This window comes from Pseudorasbora parva, chromosome 5 (genome assembly GCF_024679245.1).
Source record: "Pseudorasbora parva isolate DD20220531a chromosome 5, ASM2467924v1, whole genome shotgun sequence".
Classification (NCBI taxonomy): Eukaryota; Metazoa; Chordata; class Actinopteri; order Cypriniformes; family Gobionidae; genus Pseudorasbora; species Pseudorasbora parva.
The window spans coordinates 34283785-34302460 of record NC_090176.1 but is presented as its reverse complement, the minus strand read 5'-3'; the positions used below and the strand labels follow the sequence as shown (position 1 = coordinate 34302460).

Sequence of the window (18676 nt, the reverse complement as noted above, 5' to 3'; positions counted from 1 at the left end):
ACGCACACACAAAATACCGGCAGTTCAATAGGGAGCGCGTGTCTCTTAAATGGGCCGCACTATATTCCTACTCGTGGAATATGGACCTCCTCCAGTATGGTGTGGTTCTGGTGCGCTCCCAGGTCCACATGACAGCTTTCACATTACCAGTTTTTGCTCTGAACTAAACTGCTAGTAAAACTACCTTTATTTATATTCTTAAAATGAGAGAAATCCCTGCTTATTCTGAATTTTTAAGCTTAGGCTTAAGAGACATGAACAAGTTCTTCGATAAACATCTATGACCTTTGATACATATCTAGTCTTCATGCTGTATTATTGATTATTATTGAATAAGTATGGTTTCACTAATAATAAACGTGCATTTGCACAAAGCATGCATATTTGTTCATATACCCATGTCGATTAGAGTATTAAAAACTTAATTCAAACTTAATTTAAGATACATTTACAACATATAAAAATCTGCGATTAAATTGTGATTAATCGCGAGTTAACTCATGACAATCATGTGATTAATCGCGAGTTAACTCATGACAATCATGCGATTAATCGCGAGTTAACTCAAAACAATCATGCGATTAATCGCAGTTAAATATTTTTATTGTTTGACAGCCCTAATTTTTATACTATTTTAGTCACTTCAGAGTGTATATATATATATATATATATATATATATATATATATATATATATATATATATATATATATATATATATATATACACACTGTATTTTTAAGTTAAAAAATAAGGAGAGAATAGCAGTTAAGAATACATTTATTGTTAAGAATATGTATTCGACCCTGGGTTCACACACACTTTTAAACAAGTAGAGGAAACTGGCAAAAGACCGTTTACATACCACATAGCTAGTAATAAATGCAGAGCCAACAAATAAATGAAATTGTTTGTTTGGGATGTATGAAAGCATATCTTCATTGAAAATAACAGGCTAACAAGTATGACATAGTGAACATCAGGCGCTAATAATAGCGCCATTCACAGATTCCACAAGAATAAGTAACATATCACTTTTATGGGCCATGTTCCCCTGCCATTAATGGCTTGAGAAAAAGACGAGGCCATATGAGCACAACCTTGAAATGAAACGCCTGCCGTGGTTAATCATATTCGGCTGTAAATTAATAATACATTGACTAGCACATTTTACACACACACACACACACACACACACACACACACACACACACACACACACACACACACACACACACACACACACACACACACACACACACACACACACACACACACACACACACACACACACACACACACACATTACTTTAAATGGTTAGCATGATGCATGCATCGCCGACAAGTGCAGGGCCAAAAAGAGATGCAAACTAGTTTAATCAAATAGGGCTAAGACTGGGTCAGAACATTTCCCTTATAGATTTGGATAGAGGGTCAGAGACACTTTTAGGTGTCCGCTAGTGGATTTGCATGAATGTAAATTTACTCTTCTGGGTCGCAGGATAATATAAATAGCCCCGAGTTCCTCAAGTCATCTCTATTCTAAACAGCAGTTATTCAGAACAACTGCTGCAATGGTGAAATTAAAGGGGAATTGCAGAGGGAAGGTTCCTCTTGCCACAACAAAGGAAGGAAATCCCACTTAGATTTGTACTTCTCTCTTTCTTCTACCTTTAGTGGATATATCAGAGAACAAACAGTGCCTAAAGCTGGTAGCCACCTGCAATGTATTTCCCCACCCCACCCCCATTAAAGTCCTTCACAGAAATCAGAATTTAATAAATCACCCCGGAGTCTGACAGAGTTTATCTCAAGGGGTCGCTTTGACTCGGGAGGAGCCGCTAGACAGACAAAGCCTAGGCCGATAAGATGTGAAATTAAATACAGTTAGCAGTTTGAAACAAAGGACGGAATGTGTCACGAGCCGCTACGTAACCACCAAAAAGATAACTGCTGAAGAAATGGCAGAGACAGGAGGTGATTCATTTCAGTTTGCACACATTTAACCTCATTTGCATGCTTACTGTCAACATATCTCACATATATCTTGAACTACGTTCAAGAGCTTTCATTAAGGCTTGAAGTTGACATCCTTTTTATTGAGGAATGGCATATAAATCATGGCCGTCGCACACCTGCACATCTCGATCTGAGATCTTGCTCCATCATGTTATGCTTCCTTTTAAACACATGACAGGTACGACACCAGTCATCACTTAAGGTAAGGAGAGAGTTATGGGAGCATGGTTTATCTCTGTGTGTACAGAAATACTCACTTAACGTGTTGAGATTATTTACTGTGAAAAATACACTAAATGAACAGTGGCCCAGTTAAAAGTGAAGGTTTTCATTTCTGCGCAACTAGCATCACCAAACGGAATTACAAAAATACTGACTGTTTTAAAACAGGTTTTCTGAAATCTGCCATTGGTTGAACAAATGTATTTTTTGTAAGGATAGGGGTGAAAAAGTAGCCTGACAACCCAGAGCCACATCAAGATGTTTGGTCTGGAAACTCACCATTGACAGCTCAATCCGAGGGGCGGGATAAACGGTTGTCTTTCAAACTCCCTCTGCATGCAATTGGATAGCGCTACAACCAACCAGAGCAACGTGAAGCGGCGCTAGTTAGTAATTAAACTTCCGCTGTATCCGGCAAAACTCTGAACACATCTTCCTTTCTTAGGAATGATTTCAGTGCTGTTTGTTCTTTTCTCAAATAAAAGCTTCACTTCAAGTCTTCCAGATTCGCGGCCAAAGCCAGCTCCTTTGTTTACAAGAAGCACCTCCACAACTCGGCTGTCATTATGTTAAGCTCCGCCCACCGACTCTATACATGATTTGATTGTCCTGACCAGAGTTTGTTTTTTCCAGCTCACAAGTCTATAAAGAGAGTTGCTAGACGACACTCGCTGCAAAGTAGATTTACTGCCGCTAGGGTGCGCCTAGATTTCTAGGCTAGTGAATAAGATTTTATACGAATCAAACTGTATGAATTTCGACAAAACTGGCAACTTAATCACATTTCATCAAGATCAGGATGCTTGCTTATAGTAGTCTCTAGAGGTGGACCTTTATTTTAATAACCAATGACACAGGATGCATAGCGATCAGGGTGGGCGATATAAAGAAATATATATTTAAGGGTATGTTTACAGGACAATGATGTACTTAAAAATGTTCACTTTTTGCACACAGATTTGCGAAAATGACTAAAAATGCTTTTACACATGCCAGGCCAGGAGTTGAAGTCATTTTTTAAAGAAACATACTACACTCTAATAGAATGAATACATAAAATGCATGAGCATTATGTCATTGTTTTCAAATAAACAATTTGTTTTCAAAAGTTTGTGTTTAAATGAACGCTGTGCAAATGAATCTGTGTACAGTTTTTTTTTTCACTGTGTTTTATTTTATATACCTATAAATTAATTATACGACATAAAAGATATAACAATTATCATGGACTTAATATAACAGAGAATCCAAATAGAAACAGCACACCAGAGTTTAAAACTAAGATGTAAAGTTGCTCTATTGTGTGTGTCCAGCAGGGGTTGCATGATTAATCAAAATTAAACTGCAATCGCGATCTGGCTTATGTGCAATTATGAAAGCATAAAGGCTGCAATTTTAATTACATAAATATGTGTGTCAGTGAAGAGCAGCTCTGTGATCGGTATAAAATGCTGCTCCGTCTGAAAGACTGCGAGTTTGAGTTGCTTATAACGTATGTTTTGTAATAGTAAAATTTCTTATTTTGTTAAATATTTAGTTTTTTAATTTTAACAAGAATAATCGCAATTTGAATTTGTCAAAATAAAAGTCCAAATAGTAAATCTTACGGTTGATGTCTATAATGAATACATTACCAAATGTCAGACAATACTTTATATTAGCCCAGGGGATATAGTGGTAGACCACTAGTTGTCTCAGCATATTAAGTTGTGATAGAAGAATTTTAACATAAAAAATATCACCTTTAAGTTACAGAGGTTAAAAATAGGAAAAAGAAAGTTCCAACAAGACAACTGTAGGGCACATTACATGTCAACTAGTGTCCACAGCTAGCATACTAATGGTGTGTTGGTGTGCAGGCAACATACGCCAACTCTAATGAAAGAGGTGAGTTTGAGATTTTCAATGAGCACTTTGGCCCTGTCTTTTATTAATAACACTCAAGGGTCCAGGAGGCCACGAGCAAAACGCTGGGAACGGGCTGACCCGCGGGCCACGCCTAATCTGTCCCGATTCGGTCCACGCCGCCGACGGGCTCGCTCGCTCGCTATCTGTTTCTCAAACTGATGCCTTCCTGCTGGGACGGCGTGGCTGGAGAGCTGTCAGCGTGCTGCCCTTTCTGGGGCACTGCGCTATCTCTGCCCGCACCAGTCCGCCGTGGCCTGTTGAAAAGAGCTGTCATAGCCTCGCAAGTCTCTGACATTCCTATTGGCTTGACCCTGACCCTTTGAGAAGCGCACCTTTAATTATCCTGTCTCAAATCTCCTTCCATGGCAAAACGAATATACATATCATAGCCGTGAGCATGTGTGCTATTCTTTTAAAGTACACATTTGAGGGCCCCACTCAAAGCTGTGCAACTCTTGGAATAATATTAGACTATTTGGAATGTGACTGTGAGACAAGCAAGAGACACAGCTGCAGAAGAGGTTCTTTTATCAAGGGAAAATTACATAATGCCCCAACAACTAGGAGCTGTTTCCAGCACTACAATACTTAAAGTATAAAAACAGCACAGAAGACATAAATATGATGTATTGTTTTAGCCGCCCTCCCCAGTATCCTCCAATTAAACATCCCTGTCACTGACAGGAGCGTAAAGACACTTTTGATCCGTGTAATCAGATCTGTGAGCTTGCTTTTGTCTCACATTCCTTTTCTGACATTTGAAAGGTCAAGAGTGAGAGGACATTTGATAACTGCAAAATCCTCATACTCCATTTTACAACCCTTAATCTGTCTTCTCGGAATCGGTAACACAGCATTTTATCTTTGGGAGGAGGGCTAAAGAGAGACTAGGAAACTGTGTCTGTTCACATTTGTTCACCATAAGGTGAAGCTTCAGGAATTCGCAGCACTGAAGACAAAAAGAGGAAAGAATCGGATAACGCTCTGACCGCAACAAAAGGTCAAGTCGCTACACAGAAATAAATGCTTGCTAAAAGAGCCAAACTGCTGTACCATAAATAATGAGTGAGACAAACGTTTTTTTGTTGTTGTTGGTTTGTTTCACTAGGAAACTGCACATTGTCAACACTGCACATGTAGCACGGCTTGGCCCAAATATTTACACAATTACACACAAACAAGATTTGTTCCGAATGTAGAACAAAGACATGTTCATTAAGACACAATATTAATAGTTGCCAGTCCATTTTTTTTTCCCCAGTGAAAATAATTCAAAACATAAACAAATGGCGTCACCCGTCTCCAAGCAGCACTAAACAGTGTTTGAATAATGATTCAATGACTCATGAAAACAGTTAATTTCTTGAATGAACATGTGTGAGTTTGAACGAGTTGAATGAATGAGTGAATAACTCACTTGTGAAGATGATAGTCACAGGTGCTGAATTCAGAACCGCATATTACACTTAGAATTAGTAACCGATGTAATATTAGTGGAAACCGATCCACCGATATTATCAGTAATCAGTATGCAAACCGATAGTATAGTAGTAGTAAACCGAAGGTATTAGTAAACCGATGAATAAAAAACCACTATAATCCCGATCACTAATACTGACAGTCTAACTAGAACACACAACTCTATAATTATTACTAAAATAATAAATATGGTATATATATGATATATATGGCGTATATAAAAAAATATATATACAATTGCATTTATATTATATATTTTATATTTATTTATACAAAATAAATATAAAATATATTTTGAAAAACTAAATAAATCAAGCGGCAACCTCCCCCAGTTTCTGTTGAAGCCAGTACAGAAGTAACTTCAACTGCAATTCCTCGACAGAATAAATAAGGGAGCAGAAACTCATTGAGCCCCATGATAAAATGCCCAAATTAATAGCTGAAATAGCATGTTTACAAATGTACAAATGGTACAAATTTTTGGTTTTGGTCTATACGGCTAACTTTTCCCTTCATGACAACTGTGAGGGGGTGATTTTTTTTAATAACTCAATAGTTTACATTATATAAAGCCTTAAAATTCAGCATAATTAAGGCTGTAGCCACTTTAAGTGACAGATAGATAGCCATTTATCCGCTGTCTGTTAGTAATCATGTCACTTTAGCTGTCTTTCTCATTTTATGTTGTCCGGGTGTATATATACACAATTTCATGTACATTGTATATTTATTTAACCTCAGAGTGATCAAAGTGATAATAAAATCAACTTCCGGCAAATGAACTGACAGTCTTTTTCTGTTGTTGTTGTTGTTTTGTCAAGGCTTTGCTGCTCTCTGTACAGCTAACAAAACCTTCCACTGTGCTCTCAGCACCGTGTTCTCTTCTCCCTTCTCGGCAGGACAGTCTTTCCCATTAAATAAGTCCTATTCCACTTAATGGCAACCTTGGGAGATCTGTAGCGCTTGAAAGCACCGGCACTTAACACTTTGTAGTCAGAGAAAACGTTTTTTTGATCTGCTCGTGTCATTTAATCATCCGTATTCTACCAAGCTACTCAGAAACAATTTTGCAGGATATTAACTTCTGGCTAAACCCTGCTTGTGCCATTTGTGGTTCCACTCAACCAATGGTCCCGTGGGGTCCGGAGCCCTCCTCACAGCTGTAATGAGCTTTACTGAGCTGAATAAAACAGTTAATAGAAAGGTAAGATCAAAAATGCATGAATCATGAAATATTAGCCAGAACCCAATGAAAATGGCTCTGGTTAAGTAGAAGTAGCTGTATGTAAGGATGTTGGGAGTGCAGGAGAGTTTTGTAGCATATTCAATGGATATACCATACCTCCTCCATGTATAAAGTTACTTAAGTGCTCGTCTGCAGGGAGAACCATGTCAAATCGCATTGAAAATAACTTTGAGGAGCAAATTGAATGTATTAGCTTAAAGGGAGCTGATGTCTATAGGGAACACTGACACTTAATACTGAATTATCCTAGACAAAATATATTGAGTAAAAGTAAAGTGATTCACTGTTCTTTCAAACCTCCCCCCGCCTCCCCCTCAACAGTTTCTGTTGGTGAGAAAAACTACTTATTACTTGGTTGGCATCCACAGAATACACAGACAGGCAGTGGCGTCCCATGAAAACCATTTTTGTTCCATTACAAAAAACTAGGTCATCCTCTCATAATTGTCAATCATGCAATAAATCTTTCTGTGCCGCAAATGAATACTGCACTGGGAATGAAACAAAGCTTATTGGCATGCGATGTCAGCTTGACTTAATTCATTCTCCTTTTCAGCTGAGCCTATTCATATGTGAAGTTTACGGATATCACACTGCCTGTTCCAGAGCGGGATAATAGATGTGGACAGACACATTATGCTGGGAATGTTGTATTAGCACAGTATAAGCTGTCTGAATGGAGACACAGCTCACAACAGAGTTTAAAATGTGAGACCGGATCCACAACTAGAATAAATTATCCTTCTTTAAGACACTTTGGAAGAATATTCTCTCTCCGGAGCACATGAATGTAAATATGTAAATGTATGTGCAGCCATGAACCTTCTCTTCAAGTTCTCTGAAATGAAAACAACAAGCAGAACTTTCAAGGCAACTGTTTTCTCTGAATCATCTCTTCATGAGGTCATATCTTAATGTAAAAACAACAATTAAAATCATTAGTAACATAATCCTTTCTGATGCAGTAAGAGCATGGGATGGGCAACACTTAAACGTGTCATGAACAGGCTTTTTAATTTTTTTTTATATGTCTGAGGTCAACTAATGACATTTGTGTGGTTTCATCTTAACTAATAAGTAATAGGCTATTTTCTACACTGGTTTAGAGGATCTCTCCTGAACGCTGGGTTTTGATGGGCGTGCCGCACTGGAGACTTGGAAGTAAATGCCCACGGGTAGGATTGGATAAGATTTGCATATTTAATGAGCTTCAACTACTTTGTCAGTTCAGTCCACATTAGGGAGGGATTTTTTGAAAGCGGCAACCGGAATGATTCTCTTGATCACAGGGCTCGTAAACGTCTTTATCAAACAAACACAATTATTTATTTCTCATCCACCGTGATTGATTGGAATATCATTTTTGTATTACTTGGCCCGCCGGATTGGTGGATAGAAGCACAAACCACACACACACACACACACACACACACACACACACACACACACACACACACACACACACACACACACACACACACACACACACACACATATGCATGCCCAGATCAAGAAAGGAATATTATTGGAATAATATTAAAGGAATAACGTACACCTGTCGGAATACACCTTCCGACAGGTGTACGTTTTGGTATCTTGTTTACAAAAGATTCCGTGGTAAAATGAAGCAAACACGCGTACATGACTTCCCCACATGAGCTGGAACTTCATTATAAATAAATAAATAAATCACACATTCCTAATATTATGATCCGAAGGAAGCTTACGCAGCGACTGTGTTCTTCAACAATATCTTGCTATCTTCTTCTGCATGTTTATTGCTGCTGGCTAGCGTGATCCGATGAGTCAGTGGGCGGGGCTACTGAAACACATGTGCTTATTATTCTGTAGAGGCTGTGTTTCACAACACGATGATGTAAAGATGCGCACACAATCCTTTTCTGGGCCTGGTGTCAATAAAAGCTTTTCTTTGACTAACAATGTTTTCAGCTCTGAAATTTACAGGATAATCTTATATTACCATGACCTTTTATATATCAAAAGGTTTTTGATATATATACAGAATTTCTCAATTCATCACCCCTTTAAGCATTTCTTAAAATTAATAGCAGTAATGCAAAGACAACAACAAATATCATGGCAAAGAAAAATCACAAAAAAGAGCTCTTCAAATTCTCAAAAGATTTTTCTCTTGAGAAAAAGACGCAATTAATCTCATAAGCATCTTAAATCACGAAATATCTCAAACTGTGCAGTAAAAAGTCAATACAAATTATATGAGGTATGCAATTCAAATGAATTTTACAGTTATGGCTAATTAAATATATTTTAATAATTCATTTTAAGATCAAAGATCTCACAGAAAGTTGAGAGAAAGTCTCCTGAGCTATGAAAGAGCCACCTCTGCTCTGATAAATATTTGGTTTGATCTGTTTCTCAACCCTGGTCTCACACAAAATATAAAAATTTACGCGTTTGAGATGGTCACACAAATACAACACCTTTCCTAATCCCTAAAACCAATGACTGTAATACAGAAACGTGTAAAAGTACAACATTTTTGTATGATCTAAGTTGTGCATTGATATCATGCGATTTCACCATCTAGTACAAATTATTGCGAGTGATTATGAGAATGTGTTTTTGCTTTTGAGTATGTAATTGTGTCTGGTATCTTTCTATCACACAAAGGCATGAACACAATATCTGTGTCTGCTACAGCTCTGGGCTCACCATTTACCTTCTCCTGCCAGGTGTCGTCAGTTTACGAATATCTGATTGGACAGACGGGAAATGCAGTGTTACGCCTCCAGCAGACGAGTTTGGTGTCATGTCTCTCTGGAGCAAACTGTCAGTCTTTAAGAAGAGAGTAATAATAGCCGAGTACCACAGCCACTTGGTATGGAAAAAACACTTTCTTTTTTAAAGCGAGAAGCTGACATTCGAGTCTGCAGGAGAAACTCAAGCGGAGCATCACAGAAAGAGTTATCAGAATGCCTGTCTCACTGGACTTAGACAACGGCAACGTGAGAAGCTCTGGATTGCTTTCAAAGGAACAACACCTTTGTTTGCTGATAATGAAATACAGTATTGCCCATGGAGGGTTTCGGGCGGTTTAGGGATCTGTTGTTGGGGATATGCGTACTTTGTACTACAGTTATTAGAAGAAATATTTCCATTTGTTTTAAATGGGCTGCAATGCAAGTTGGGAAGTTTCCCCAGCAGAGAGTTGTGTGCTATGCAACGCTCATTCACACTGGCCTTCAGTTGGCATACCACGATCGAGCTAATTAGGTCTCCTAATTGTTTGCTTTGCTTTCATAAAGAGGCTACAGACGCATTTTAAAATGGTGCATATATTTAAAGGGATAGTTCACCCAAAAATAAAAATTTGATGTTTATCTGCTTACCCCCAGGGCATCCAAGATGTAGGTGTGTTTGTTTCTTCAGCAGAATACAAATTAAGATTTTTAACTCTAACCGTTGCTCATATAATGCATGCCAATGGGTCTAACATGCATTATACGAGCAATAGTTGGAGTTAAAAATCTTAATTTGTGTTCTACAGAAGAAACAAACACACCTACATCTTGGATGCCCTGGGGGTCAGCAGATAAACATCAAATTTTCATTGTTGGGTGAACTATCCCTTTAAATGCAGGACAGAACACAGTTGCACATATTTTGAATATAATCAAAATTCTTGACGCTTACATGTTTACATCAATGCAATGGATGAATTAAATGAAATACAAGCTACTGAATAAAAAATGTTAAAAGAAAGATGCCTTCCTCAAAAAGGTGTCGAGAATAAGATACAAACGAGTCAACAACTGCACCAATATGGCAAACATATGGTGTCCTCAGCGGCAACGAGCACCGAAATTTGGCTTTTCTATTATGATTCAATTGTGCTAAATTGACTTGATAGGCTTCTGTGCGGTCCGTGAGGATTCCAGCTTCATAAGAGAGGGCTGGAGTCTCAGCTTTGTCAAAGGCCCATCATGCTTTGAGCTCTGATAGAGTTCCATTCTATTCTCGAGTGTCATTAGCTGAGGGCCAGGTAGAGATTAGATAACAATCAGAACTTTATGAGATACCTTCAGAGGTGTTAGGAGCCTTTTGTCGCACTTCTAAAAGAAGAATGTAGCTTAGAAAAATTGATAACTTTGTCTTTTATTTCCTTTCCTTTTGAATTATCTGATCGAGTGGGGGAACTATTCAGTTGTTTTGGCGGAACGGAAAAAAAATGCTAATGTATTTTAAAGGGGAAAAAAACTCTTAACATGCCCTGTAACATATATTTCATGGAGTATTCATAAATTACTAAATATATAATTTATGGCAAAATTCTGAAAGCAGTTCTATGAACGGTACATTAATAATATAATTCATTTTTGCAGGAGAGCTTGAAGTGAATTGAATTGAGAGCTCTATTTATTTTGTCCATGGAAAAGTGTCTCCAGCTCTTCAGAGCCATTTGTTTTCCTTTAATGGAGTTATGGTGCTCTCATTGCGCTGTAAAGTGGCGCTTGTTCTGACCTAAATGAAAACAGCCTCGAGACCTCAGCAGTCACCTGTCCTTCACCGCAGTCCCGCCAAAACCTGCTGACGGCATCTCCGAGCTTCCCCGCACCTCGTGACAGCGGTTCAAACTTAAATATCCAGCTTTTGATGTCTTCTTTCAAAACACAGAGATCAAAAAACATCCATCATGACATTCCTCCATTTTATAACAGAGTAAATATCATTCTTACAGGGTAGATTTCCCATCATTCACTTTTATCATAGTAGAGTGGGACAAGAAGAGGCCATTGAGCTCAAACAACGCAGATATTTCCGTGATAACATGAAAAAGTTTATAAAAGAGGAGATTCATCATTTGATATGATCTTGAAGACGGAGGAAAAAAACAAGAAGAGGAAATTTCTGGAATCCATTTGAGATTGATTCCCTGAAGTATTCTTCTTCTTTTTTTCTCCTCATGTCAGCTTCAACACGAAAATGAAGCCAGGGAAAATTAACTCCTGATATGGCTACGCTGAATTAGACGGTGAAAAAAAAAACACTTTTTAAGGATTCCGGCCTTGTCATTTTCAATTTTCTGCTCTTTGGACATGCTTGTATTCAGATTCCCGAACATCCACTCGGCATATCAATCCTAATTAGACAATCTGGGTCCGCGAAGGATGAGAGCCGAGTTATTTGCATAATTTAATCATAAATACTCAGCGATACATATTTCCGAATGCATTCGTACAATCATCTTTCTATCCTTAGGGCAAAAGTATTAATATGATTAGGCAATAATTCTTTAAAAAAGGAGGAAAATAGGAAACCAGAAAGTGCACTCTCTTTTTAAACTCCAGCTTTGGGCTATATGAAAAATTAATTAATTTCTGAGGAAAATCAATTTCTTTATGTGACCATATTAGACAGAGCCGAGCTAAGGCCTGGAATCGCTCTCCAATCAAGAAATCTCATCTGCTCCCTCTAACTTGTGTCAGTAGTGGTTAGCGTCCCTGCGTGAGCGTCAGCGGTCTGCGCACTGCTTCCTAAATACGCTGTAATGTGGTAGGGATGGTGGCTAAAGACATGCCAGGGCTCTGAGTCAGAGAGCTCATAATGCATTGCTTTTTTCACCGGCAATCTGTCTCAGGTGCGACTACGGTGGCTAGTGTCACTGTCCTGTCTCATTCCATACCGGTGGTGGTCAGAAAAAAAGAAACCTGCAGATGATTTGACACACTTACACTTGCTTGTTTGATTTGAGACTGATTGATGACTCGCGCCATCACTCACGGTCACCAGTTTTAAAATTCATGAGCGTCCGCTATTCGCACAGTTAACGCGACTTGTGCGTTTTAGTCGTGTTGTTCCAAACCTGTATCACTTTCTTCCTTCTACGGAACACAAAAGATGACTTTTTGAAAACAGTCTGGCTTTTTTGGCCAAACAATGAAAGTGAGAGGGATTCAATCAATGTTGTTTTGGAACGTATTAACTTTTATTGTACGACACAAACATTCTTCAGAATATCTCCTTTTATATTCTGCCGGGGGACAAAAAGATTTAGAACATTAGGGTGAAAAAATTTGGTAACGCTTATTTTACTAATTACTAATTTTAGAGTTCAATTCTCGCTATTACCTATAGATGCGTATTAGCATGCATATTAGATATTGGCTGTTTATTATTATCATCCAGGTGGATGCTGCACATTGGTGGTGGTTGAGGAGATTCCCCCCTTCTATGTAAAGCGCTTGGAGTGCCTTGAAAAGTGCTATATAAATCAAACGCATTATTATTATTATTATTATTATTATTATTATTATTATTATTATTATTATTATTATTATTAGGAGTTATGAAGTACATATTAATGCCTTATTCTGCAGATCCTTATTTTACATCCTTTAATCCTACCCAATACCTAAACTCTACAAAAACTATCTTACTAACTATTAAGTAGTAAAAAAAGCAGATTATTGAGACAAAAGTCATAGATAATAGTGAATATGTGTTCCCCATATTAAAATGTTAGCGCAAATTTAAAGACAGAATGATGACAGATTTTCATTTTTGGGTCAGCTATCCCTTTAATATTAAGGTCAAGAAGAAACTTCTGTCTGAAATTTAGAAGTGCGTGCAAATATGAGGGCTGTTCCAATTGAACCTCAATTGAATCCAGAGATATCAAATTGCTTTTATCAGTGTCACGTTCATAACAAACTCTTTTGCCGTCTCCTCTCGCATCGACGACGGATGCCAAGTGCACAGTTAATTTGAACACACGTGGCTAATCCTATCAAGGAAAGCTCCAATGACTCACGGCGACAGGGAAAAAAAACTGTTTATCTGCTCCTTTTTCAATCCATCAGCACTGATCGCAAGTGAGGAATATGGAATCATATGTATGTTGTAAGAAAGTGCTACAATGAATCTGTGATTTTAACAAGCCTTTTAACATGCACCCCCCCCCCCCCCCCCCATACACACACACACATACCCCCTCAACTCTTTCATCCTAATCAGCATCTGTCTCTCTGTTTTTTGAAGTTATTATCGCCTCAGCTCCCTCTTGGATGTGGTTGCTGGGTGACGGGTATCTTAGCACCCACTCTGACTGGGAATGATTTGAATTCGATCCAAAGATTTCCCATGAGTACCTGTAAACACATCCGTGCCTTGTCGAAAACAAATATATCAGAAGAGCACTGCAAAGAGAGCGAGAGGGAAAAAAAGAGCGATAAAATCTGCCACTGTGTGTTAAGACGCACCCCTGAGTGCTAAACAAAATAATGACGCTCCTCTGTAAATATGCCAGTCTGTGTTGTACACAAACAAAAATATTTTTTTGTCAAATCTGATGCTCTTGTGAATGACGTATAAAGGTAAAAATTTCACAAATTATCATTTAAAACATAATTTATTAAATTTACACAAACTTCAGGGGAACACAAAAGACATCTATTTTATTCATTTAAATGTAATTAAATAAAAAATGTAAAGTCTAAAATATGCATGTGCATTCAGAGCTATCTATTTAACCTTCCGTTGTTGACAACAACTGTCAATTAACCACCCGGGCCGTACGCAGCCTGACAAACCCTCCAACGTAACAGCTGTCTCAGCACTCACCTCCAGCCCAACCGCCCTGGTGTTTCAATAACCTTTCCTTAAGAGTTCATATGTCACCAGGCGGCAAAAGAACCGCACCGTCCCACACGGACAAAATGGAAAGGAAAACAAGTAGCTGAAGTATTGCTTCTCACGGGGCAGACTCATAACTCCTATGAAAGCAGAGAGATTACAGCCCCGTATCTGTTCGGCGGCAGAAGGTGCGCATTAATCTGGGCCGAGAGTCCCCGGGAGAACGAGGGGGGGAGCCGGAGGAACACGTCCTCATGCGGAAGGGAGAAGAGGGGCGAGTCTGACTCCGCTTCATGGGGAATTCTTTTAACGTGAGCAGACAAAGATGTAAGGCCGCTGTTATCCCGTAGCAAAGAGGATTATTACCACTTCTTCAGTACTCTGGAAGCCGAGAAGCATGCTGGAAAAGTGAGCTCGCTAGTGCTCCTGCCATTTTTTTGCCTTTATTTGCAAGACAATAGGAAAAGGATTGGAACACATCCCAGGCCAGACTCAAACCTGACCTCTTATGCTGTCGGCACATCCACAATCCTTTGTAAAGTTCTTCTCTATACCAAAGTAACTAAAGCCATACAGCAAAACATAACATTATATCAAAAACATCTATACTGCTTTAGATAAACACAATAATCCTTCTTTAAAATTCAAAATATGAGCACGAGTCACGTCCATGCAAGAGTTATGACTTAGCGAGCTGACCTTCCCCGTACAGAGAATCAAAGCAGATGTAGATACATTAAATCCACACTGTAAATAAGAGCCTGCGTGTTTGTGTTCCATCCGAGCAGATACCTTTGTCCATACAAATGATGTAATCCTCCAAATGGGAAGCAGACATGGAGGAGGTGATTGATTTCAGCATAACACCGGCAGTACCAGGTGCTTTCAGAGACAATTACAGGCCTCTCTATGCAGCAGTAATAGGCCAGCACTTTAGCATCATTAAAGCAATGTGTAGCACTGCATTATCCTTTAACCCCATCACTGACCACTCTCTTTCCCAGCCCTGGAGTTCAAACCACACACTCCATCACCTCAGGACCCTGGGACATGGCGGCACGAGGAGGAGGGGAGCCCGAGCCGGACTGAAAGCGAGCACAGGCCCAGAAGGAACTCGCACAGACAGCATGGGAAAGACTGTGAGCAGACTGCTCCATTAGCACCGCTGCTAGACGAACACACACCACACTTGACACACAGATTAATGGGAATATTTACATCATGCATTTTTACACAATCATATATAATAACTGTTTTAAATCAAGTGTATGAAGAATTACACTAATAAAAAAGAATGCAATGCATTTGGTGTCAATCTGCAGTTATGACTAGCATTAAGAAGTCCAATTTATGTGGATCACAAGAAAGAGAAAAAAATATTTATCATTAATAATATTAATGCACATCATAAGTGTTATTTTGTGCAAAATCTTGGTATAATGTGTGATTTAACAAAAGAGTTTTTAATCCACACTCACACTGAGAGAAAGTGGCACTTGTCCAAAACAGCAAATTCCATTACGAGTGTGCTTTAAGTTATTTTGTATATATATTTTAATGTTATGTTTGTGAGAAATAATTCTGTGTTAAAATAGTTAATATGAAAAAAAAAATCACTCTAGACATTCAGATCTAAAAGGATTGATATTAACATTATGTGCAAATTGTGCACTTGCGAGATCCACAATATATATATATATATATATATATATATATATATATATATATATATATATATATATATATATATATATATATATATATATATATATATATATTAATTATTATAAAGCGATTCTCATAAAAAGTTGTGACTTAATGTTCAGCGTTTATAGCACTGAAATTCCTCATTAAATAAAAATATCTGAAATTGTACAACACTCAGGCTCGAATTGCTGCATGCAAGGTGTTTTTATGTTTTCATTTCAGATGAGCTGTCAACACCTTGACATTTTTAAATTAGCTTACTTTTTCTAGTAATTATTGGGCCCATTCACTTGATCACTAAAGGGTGACATTAAAGTTTCAGGGCGAATTATTCACCGATGTTACAAGCAGTAATTGTTTCCTGTGTGATTTTGTACCTTCAAGCACTGTATCACTCCTGCCATTAAGTATACAAGCACTTATTGACTATGATTTGATTTCTCCCCAGAGGAAGAAAAGAAAGGAAAGAAATGTGTGCCTATAAATACAACTAATAAGAGGAGAGCATCTATTATAATAATTCTGACAAACATGCTTGTTTAAATCTGCTCAAATAACAGAAAACCAAATCATATTTCCTCTCATGCTCAATAGGACTCAGTATACTTTCAACATGCACAAATGACATAATTATAATAGTAATTAAAGTTGCAGTTGTTAGTAGAAAAATACATAAGAAAAAAGCCCCATGCTCTGTACATACACTTGTACATGATTTCCACAAAACATGTTTGAGCCAACTGTCATTTATTAATTATTAATTCTTATTAATTTTACAGTGCCTTTTTATTTTTATTTTTTAAAGAGCACCCCATTTACATGCACTACAAGACTTCAGTAAAATGTTAGCTTTTTTTAAATCAACTTTCCATCATTGAAAAAAGTTTAATTACTTGGTGTTCTAGAATTAGCACATTTTAATATTTTTTTTATTATAATTATTTTAATGATATTAGAACAATATGTATTGCTTCAAAGTTTCTTTGCAACAGACCCCTTTACTTATCAATAACTTATTGAGATTAAAGTTATTGATGTATCAATATAAATAAAGAGCACTACATACAATTATAGAAATAATAAAAAGTTCTTTGTTGAACTTAAAACAATTGTAATCTAGCACCCAGCTGAAAAATCATGTTGGGACCGTTCAAACTGGAACATATATTTGAAAGTGCAAAAGTGATAATAGTAAGTGCATTAGTTGTACTCTTTTTACTTGTAGCTACTGTAAGGTTCACTTCACTTCTTATATAACTTGTCTGTTGATTATCTGGTTTCGAGCACTAAAAGAGTGGCACTTGTTCTGACCTGGCATTAGTGCAGTCGTTGTAGAGAGTCTCGAAGTCTTTTCTGGAGATGAGTTTGCATCGGTTGACCCCGGGCTGGATGGCCCCCAGTCCGCGCAGGATGCGGACCTGCTCCACGTTACACACCACCGGCGTGATCTCCAGTCGCTTCAGTTTGGTGTAGACGGTGTGCAGCCCCCCGACCAGGTGTTTGAGAAACAGGTCAAACGCCTGAGGCAGGCAGATGAGCTCATGTCCGTCCACTGTGAAAGAGGCCACCTTGGCGCCCCTAAGCTCCACCATCCGACACTCATTATTCTGCGGGGTGTTTTCAACAGGGGACGGGGTCGAGTACACGGGCTTGCCGGCTAGTGAGATGCTGCTGGTGTTGGTGCTGATCAGATCCGCGCGGAACAGATTCTGGGGCGCTGACTGAGAGGGAGACGCAGAAGTGGCCGAGGGCGAGGATGATGATGCTGCGATCGCGGAGCATGATGATGATGCTGATGATGCTGACGAAGAAGTTGAGATCGGACACGGCTGGACCAGAGACGACGGAGGAATCAGAGCAGCCGGTACGGCCATGGTGTTCTGCACCTATCAAATAAGTTCAGAGGGTATGCAAAAGTAAGCGCAAAGAAGGAGAAATCCACCCGAGTGCGCTCCGCCGACGCGCGAATGGATGTGGAGAGGTGCCGTGCTGAAATTAGGGCTCTGAGAAAGATTGAGAGAGAATGACAGGAAGAAAATGAGCAGAAAAGTGTGCCTCTGCTCTGTGGATGAGTTGTTGTTGTCACAAGGTACAGAGAGGGAGGAGCCACTATCAACCCTTTGAAACGGAGACATGCACAATCTAATGCGACCCTAGTGGAACAGCGTACGGAACATTTCCAGCGTTTACTTACAACCGTCGTGAGCTCGGATGAAACCCGCGCCTCTTCTAGGAATGCTCTCTCAAACTCAACTTTATACGCCGAGCTCCTCTGCTTCCTATCGTTCGCTGTTTTAAAGTAACCTGACTCGAAGTAGTAGTAGTTGTTGTTGTTTTTTGAGTGATTTAAAGGTAAACATTTAAAGGTAAACTTTATAATTACTTTCATTAATAGTAATTCGAGCATTTATGGAAAATATATAGCCTAAAGAAAAAAAAAATAGGGATCAGTTAAATATTATAAATAGGCTATGTTTGTTAT

At 38.5% G+C, this 18676-nt stretch overlaps 1 protein-coding gene across 8 annotated transcripts in view; it reads right to left on the bottom strand.

Moving 5' to 3' along the window:
• Positions 1 to 18309, bottom strand: part of dachd (dachshund d) — a 148043-nt gene extending 129734 nt beyond the window's left edge. For 2 of the 8 annotated variants that reach the window (XM_067443989.1, XM_067443992.1), the window contains exon 1: positions 17506 to 18293. In XM_067443989.1, the coding sequence (XP_067300090.1) occupies positions 17506 to 18068 (563 nt within the window). In that variant the 5' untranslated portion in view covers positions 18069 to 18293. Of the gene's footprint in view, positions 1 to 17505 lie in introns of all 8 variants that reach the window. The other 6 variants (XM_067443986.1, XM_067443987.1, XM_067443985.1 and 3 more) reach the window with 6 other exon arrangements.
• Between the last annotated feature and the right edge of the window lie 367 nt (positions 18310 to 18676).